This window comes from Acinonyx jubatus, chromosome A1 (assembly GCF_027475565.1).
Source record: "Acinonyx jubatus isolate Ajub_Pintada_27869175 chromosome A1, VMU_Ajub_asm_v1.0, whole genome shotgun sequence".
Lineage (NCBI taxonomy): Eukaryota > Metazoa > Chordata > Mammalia > Carnivora > Felidae > Acinonyx > Acinonyx jubatus.
Window position 1 is genome coordinate 109,815,260 of NC_069380.1, and position 7,548 is coordinate 109,822,807.

Sequence of the window (7,548 nt, forward strand, 5' to 3'; positions counted from 1 at the left end):
AAATAAACTTTTAAAAACATAAAAAAATTAAAAAAACAAATTCACCCATCATATCTAATATAGGTTTAAAAAGAAAGAATTTCAAAGGGCTAGAACAAATAATCCTAAAATTTGTATAGAATCACAAAAGACCTCAAATAGGCAAAGAAATCTTGAGAAAGTAGAACAAAGTCTGAAGTATCACAGTCCCAGATTTCAAGATATACTACAAAGCTAGAGTATCAAAACCATATGATATGGGTACAAAAAAATTATACATAAATCAAGAGAACAGGACACAGGATCAATGAACCACAAAGATAAATGGGAGTGGCACAAAAACTGACACACAGGTCAACACACAACAATTGACCTATATGGTCAATTAATTGACAACAAAGGAGGTAAGAATGTACAATCAGGTAAACATAATCTTTTTTTTTTAATGTTTATTTATTTTTGAGGGAGAGAGAGACAGAGTGTGAGTGGTGGAGGGGCAGAGAGAGAGGGAGACAGATTCTGAAGCAGGCTCCAGGCTCTGAGCTGTAAGCACAGAGCCAGATGCAGGGCTCTAACTCACGAGCCATGAGATCATGACCTGAGCTGAAGTCGGAAGCTTAACTGACTGAGCTACCCAGGCACACCAAAACATAATCTTTTTAATAAATAGTACTGAGAAAAGTGGACAGCTATATGCCAAAAAAAATGAAACTGCACCGCTTTGAACACCATACACCAAAAAAAACTCAAAATGGATTAAAGACCTAAATGTGACACCTGAAGCCATAAAATTCCTAAAAGAAAACATTAAGCAGTAATCTCTTAGAAATTCCCCCTTAGCAATGTGTTTATGAATCTATCTCTTCAGGCAAGGGAAACAAAAGCAAAAATAAATAAATGGGACTACACCAAAACAAAAAGCTTTTACACAGCAAAAGAAACTATCAACAACAAAAAAAGGCAACCTAGTGAAAGGGAGAAGATACTTACAAATGATGTATCCATAAGGTGTTAATATCCACCATATATAAACAACTTACACACCTCTACAGTAAAAAGATAATACTATTTAAAAATGGGCAAAGGACCTGAATAGGCATTTTTCCAACCAAGACATACATATGGCCAACAGGCACATAAAAGATGCTCAACATCACTAATCATCAGGGAAATGCAAATCAAAACCACAATGAGATACCACCTCACACTAATCAGAATGGCTAGTATCAAAAAGAGAAGAAATAATACGTGTTGGCAAGGATGTGGAGAAAAGGGAATGCTTGTGCTGTGTGTGGGGACTATTAATTGGAGTAGCTACTGTGGAAAACAGTATGCAGGTTGCTCAAAAAATTAGATGTAGAAATACCATATAATCCAGTAATTCCAATGCTGGGTATTTGCCCAAAGAAAATGAAAACATCAGTTCAGAAAGATACATGCACCCTGTTTACTGCAGCTTATTTACAATAGCTAAGATATGGAAGCAACTTAAGTGTCCATCCATAAATGAATGGATAAAGAAGATGTGATGTATGTGTGTTCATACACACACACATATATATATATACAACAGAATATTACTCAACTATAAAAAAGAATGAGATCTTTTTTTTATTTTTTTAAGTAATCTCAACACCCAATGTGGGGCTCAAACTCACAAGTCTGAGATCAAGAGTGGTACACTCTACTGACTGAGCCAGACAGGCACCCAAAAATAATGAGATCTTAATATTTGTGAGAACACGAATGGACCTAGAAGGTATTATGTTAAGTGAAATAAGTAAAAAAAAAAAAGACAAGTACCATATGATTTCACTTATACGTGGAATCTAAAAATTACAAAACAAATCAACAAACAAAAAATCAAACAGACTCTTAAAAACAGAGAACAAAATATTGGTTGCTAGAGGGGAGGGAGGAACAAACTGGTGGATGCCAGAGGGTAGGGAAGAGAGTGCATGGGCAAAATAAATAAAGGGATTAAGAGGTACAAACTTCCAGTGATAAAACTAAAAAGTCATAGAGATGAAAACTATAGCATAGGAAATATGGTCAATAATATTCTAATGACATTGTATGGTGACAGAGGATGACTACACTTGCCAAGGTGAACACTGAGTCACGTACAGAATTGTCACATCACTATGTTGTACACCTGAAACTACTATAATATTGTATGTTCAATATACTTCAATTATAAAAAAGAGGCAAATATTACTTTCATATCATATAAAAATGAACGAGAGTATGTTTTCTTCATCATATAAAACATCTAGACTATGTTGTGAAAGTCATAAACCTTAAAGCATCTAGACAAATTCCAATAAATAAAATATGTAGATTTAAAAATTTTTTAATCACTAGTTTTGTACCTAATCTCCAAAGAATGCTAATCCTCCTTTCTTCACACTCCTGAGTTCTTTCCCCTGGGTTGACCTGTCATACCCACACAAAATTCTATCTTCTGCCCCCATCTCTAAAAGCACACTAGTCATTTTTACTTAAATATATTCCTGTCACCTCAAATTCAACATTTCTAAAAGTGAACTACTTCCCAGACCATTTCTTTTTTGGGTCTTTCATATTTCCATCAATGATTAACAGTCACTGAACTTCAATTCTTTTTTTCTCCTCCCTTTGTTTCCTTCTACATCCTTTCATGTCTTTTTTTTTTTTTTTTGAAATGTATTCTAACTTTACTTTTCTCACTTTAAATTCAAATTGCTGCAATCCAGCAAGGGCTCTCGTGATATTTACCAGGATTCTTGAATTAAATTTATGAGCTCTCGCTATTTTTACTCAGTCCTCCAATCTATTCTAAAAAATAGTGCTAGATTATTTTGAATTCAAAATATTCCACCTCTTACAAAATCAAGTTTTGTCCTTTTTTTGTGTGTGTGAAATGACATCAGTTTTGTTTTGTTTTTTTAATGTTTTGGTTTTTTTTTTTTTTTTTTTTGAGACAGAGAGACAGAGCATGAATGGGGGAGGGTCAGAGAGAGGGAGACACAGAATCTGAAGCAGACTCCAGGCTCTGAGCTGTCAGCACAGAGCCCAACGTGGGGCTCGAACTCACGGACCATGGGATCATGACCTGAGCCAAAGTCGGACGCTTAACTGACTGAGCCACCCAGGCGCCCCAAGTTTTGTCCATTTAAGAAAAGACTTGGGGCACCTGGATGGCTCAGTGGGTTGAGTGTCCAACTCTTGATACTGGCCCAGGTCATGATCTCATGGTTGTGAGATGGAGCCCTGCATCAGGCTCTCTGCTGAGTGTGGAGCCTGCTTGGGATTCTCTCTCTCTCTCTCTCTCTGCCCTTCCCTTGCTCTCTCTCAAAATAAATAAACATTTAAATAATTTTTAAAAAGACAAGACTTTAAAACCTAACTCCTGTTTACTTCTCTAATATCACCTCTTTCTACTTCTTTACAAAAAAAACTCTACAGGCAAAAGTCTCTGGTCTCTCCTCAGAACTACTTGGGCATCTCTGAGTTTATGTTGTTTCCTAATGTGGAATAAATTAGTTTCTCTCTCCTGCCTAAATTCTGTACATGCTTTAAGGCCAAATTCATGTTCTATTTCCTCCAAGAAAATTTCTCTACCCAACTGGCCTTTGTGTTAATCAACTGGCATTTATTATAAGCCACTTTCTATTCAGTATGGTTTTCAAGTGCCCTCCCATATTTCTGATTAAATAGTAAAAAGTTCTGAAAAGGAGGTACTGCATTATAATCTCAGCATCTGGCAAAATGCCTTTCACAAAGCAGATATTTTTACTAATTATTATACCTGCATATTTCTGAACAAACATTTCACAACACTTGGCATAACTTTTGTTACATTATACATAAGCATATATATCTTGTATTGCTATAAAATTTCAAAATACACACAATAAGGTAGGGTACCACACTTTGTGCCTACTATATGTCTTAATATATGTGTTAAATAAAATATTCCTTTTATAATTTTTATTATATAACAATTCCTCTTTGACTTAAAGCAACTAAGGTAAAAGAAACAAACCTTTAAAAACTTTATTTCTCTCGTTGCAATTTTGTTGACAGATTTTTCTGGTTTCTCATAAAATATCTTAATGGCCACTATCTGCCCAGTATCCTTATGTTTACATTTCATGACTGCTCCATAACTTCCCTCTCCCACTTTTCCGAGAGTTTCATACATCTCCATTTTCAAACCTGGATTCTTCTTCATAAAAATAAAGAAAGAAAACGTCAAGCATTTGTACTTTTATTTATTCAAGCTGCGCAATGCATTTCCACAATAAACCCGTATTTTAAAATACCTAAACATAAAAAAATATTAATCTTTTCCACAGACTCTTGTTTGTCTTTGGGACTCTGCCACCTGCAGACAGTAGGGTGTCCTTGTGGGGCTCCAGCCTCACCAGAACTTAGAGATCTTCCTGCTGTCTCGGTCATTCCCATGAACACTAAGATTGAAGATTCCTTCACTACATGTCACCCATCAGGAGTGGGGTCCGCACACTTCCTGTCATGCGCCCGTCAGGTATGGGGGTTCCCAAAATACTGCAGTCACCTACAGGTCAGACACCGGACCCAAGAAAACCTCAGCCCCACCCGCTCCTCAAACCAGACACCCGGACCAGTCGCGCCCTTCTTCCCGAAGTCGACCTCATCCAGTTAACCACCGACGTCTCAGCCCATTTTGTAATGCCGCCAGTCAGGTTCCGCGCAGACCCAGCGGGTCAACTAGACACTGACCCTACTTATCTCGCCTGCCCAGCTAAATCCCGGCAGGCCACTACCATGGCAACGATGCAGCTGGCCTCACGCCCCGGGCTCTACTGCGCAAGACCGGAACATCGGCCCGACGCCACCCGACCCGGAAGAGCAAATGAGGCGAGGTGAAAGCGCTCAGAGAAAGCTTGCGTTGGGGGGTGGGAAGTTTATGGATTGAGACCAACTCACAAGGTTGGTTTTGAGCTGAGAGCGGGAGGACTCCCATTTTGACAGCACCCAGGGTCTTCACGTTTTCTAAGGAAGGGCCACAGAGGCGCCAGCTTGCCCGACCAGCTCTTAGATGCCTCCGGGCCAACGAACACCTGCCGCTGGTGCTGGGTCCTAAAAGGATACCTGGTGTCATTAAGCGGAGTCATCTTGTAAAACAAGTCTTTCCAAGGAAGTCTTGTGTAATTACAGTTGTCTAAGTTACCTAACGTTAAATTGCGTAGACCTCAGCCATTGACATGCATCCTTAAAACGCAGTTAAGATGGTTCAAGAACGTTTCTCGAACACCTATATGCTTAAAAAAAAATTTTTTATGTTAATTTATTTTTGAAGGAGAGCAAGCGTGAGCAGGGAGAAGGGCAGAGAGAAAGGGAGATAGAGAATCTGAGGCAGGCTCCAGGCTCTGAGCTGTCAGCACAGAGCCTGACGCAGAGCTCAAACTCACGGACTGCGAGATCATGACCTGAGCTGAAGTTGGACGCTAAACCAACTGAGCCACCCAAGCGCCCCTTTTGAACTTTTTTTTGAACTCATACTCCTCCTTTTTAAAAACGCCCTCTTGGGGCGCCTGGGTGGCTCAGTCGGTTATGCGTCCGACTTCTGCTCAGGTCACGATCTCGCGGTCCGTGGGTTCGAGCCCCGCGTCGGGCTCTGGGCTGAGGGCTCAGAGCCTGGAGCCTGCTTCCGATTCTGTGTCTCCCTCTCTCTCTGCCACTCCCCCGTTCATGCTCTGTCTCTCTCTGTCTCAAAAATAAATTAAAAAAAAAAAGTTAAAAAAATTTAAAAACGCCCTCTTTGGGAAAACAAGTAATTCAAAATTGGATAGACATACCAAAATTGCTTGACATATAAGGGGACAGCAAGAGAAAAAAAAAAGTTATTTAATTGCTTAAGAACTAGGCATTGGGTTCTGCTGGCCTGCCAGCCTCCATAAACTGTCAATTTCCATAGCAGTTATACATTGCTAGATAAATGACATAATAGGGATTTTTTTCAGTTTATCCTCAGCATTTTCCTGCATGTAATCCTACCTATATGTCTTCATCTTTAGCTTTGGGGAGAATTATATATCAGGAAGACAAACATTCAGCTTTTGACTTACAGAATCACATGTGTGATGCATAGTAGAACCTATCAAGAGTTAGGCCTGTCTGCCTTGATCACCAAGGCAGTTATAAAAACAAAAGATAAAATTCACTGTTTCAAGAAAAGGAGGTAGCAAGAAAGTGGGTGCAATTAACCTTTTCTGGTTCCATGGAACTATTGGCAACTTCATGCAATACTTCCATTCTGCTTTGGGCTGAAGAATTAACCCAAAGGGTTATAAAGTGCTGAGAGTCCTGCAGACCTTTATTGGCCCTGAGGCCAGGCATTAAAGTAACTAGAGGGAGGGAAATGTCAGAATCCCCAAGGATCAACACCTCCTGAGCTCCCCGATGGGCGACAATTCAGGCCCATTTGCACCTTACTTGCTGGTGTACAAAACCTGAAACCAGTTATCCAGGTTAGATTTATAACCCGCCGCCCCCCCCCCCCCATGTCTGCAAAATTTCTTCTTCACATCTGAGACATATTTTTAGGCTTTCTTGACAACCAATCACACTTCGAAGTGCTCTCTTGAGATCTCCTCTCCATGTACCCCATCTTAGCCAAATCCGTGGACTTTTACACAGTTTGACACAAACCCTCAAATGAGTGCAGCCCCGTGTTCAGAAAATGTCTATAGAGATTGTGAACAAACTTTTAAAAAATCTGTATACCATACTTTTTTGTTCTCAGAATTTCCTACCCTAGAAACCCCATTGTAATGCATGTGCCAGGGTATTTGGTGGCCTAATGGAAGCATTTCAAGCGATTTTACGTGGTGTGTGCCTCAGCATTCAATGCTGCACTTATTATAAAAAGCGGAGGTCCTCTCATTGCCCCATGTATCAGATTTGATAAGCAGTTGAACTAACCACAAAGGATTTTAAATCCGTGTTATGTTTGACTTTGTTTTAATGAGTTAAGCAAAACGAGCTTTTGCTTAGGCCACAATCGCCGTCCCTGTTCAAACAAACCGAAGAGAAAACTAGTAAAAGTTTCTCCCGGCCCTCAACCCCTTAAATTTAACTACCAGCTCCAGAAATCTGACCGAGCCTCCGATTCAGGCGACACTCCCACGTGATGCGTTCTAACCGCGTCACAGGGACACGTGGTTCTAGATACTTCGTCCCCTCCCCCTCAGGGGTGGATTGTTGACAACGCTGCCGGCAGTCACGTGACCTTACGTCATCCCACCTCCTTTCCCTGAAATCTCTGGCCCCGGATGCGTCTTTCTGTCCCCACCCGGTCCAGTTTAAACTAGTGAAAGGGGGAGAAACATAATCGCGTTTCAGCTTTGGGATCTCATAATCCACAATCTACATCTCTATATCAGACAGAACTAATTTATCTATTATATCAGGAAGACAAAATGGACAGAATCCTGCTAAAAACTACAATAACGAGCTCTCATACGCCCCGTACCCTTTTCCCACACCCCTCACTCCGTGGTACTGGCGGAGGGCGGAGGGATCTGGAGGCGGCGGAGGGAG

The 7,548-nt window shown here is 40.4% G+C and overlaps 1 protein-coding gene across 9 annotated transcripts in view; it reads right to left on the reverse strand.

Annotated features, from left to right (window-relative positions):
* Positions 1 to 6,151, reverse strand: part of CDKL3 (cyclin dependent kinase like 3) — a 100,364-nt gene extending 94,213 nt beyond the window's left edge. For 2 of the 9 annotated variants that reach the window (XR_008297748.1, XM_053221082.1), the window contains exons 1-2: positions 4,608 to 4,813; positions 4,007 to 4,189 (exon numbers count right to left, since the gene is read on the reverse strand). Coding sequence is in view for 3 of the 9 variants with exons in the window: in XM_053221082.1 (XP_053077057.1) it covers positions 4,007 to 4,189; positions 4,608 to 4,640 (216 nt within the window). In the remaining 6 variants the exon portion in view is untranslated. Of the gene's footprint in view, positions 1 to 4,006; positions 4,190 to 4,388; positions 4,832 to 6,074 lie in introns of those variants that run through there. The other 7 variants (XM_053221084.1, XM_053221085.1, XR_008297768.1 and 4 more) reach the window with 6 other exon arrangements.
* Positions 6,152 to 7,548: the final 1,397 nt, after the last annotated feature.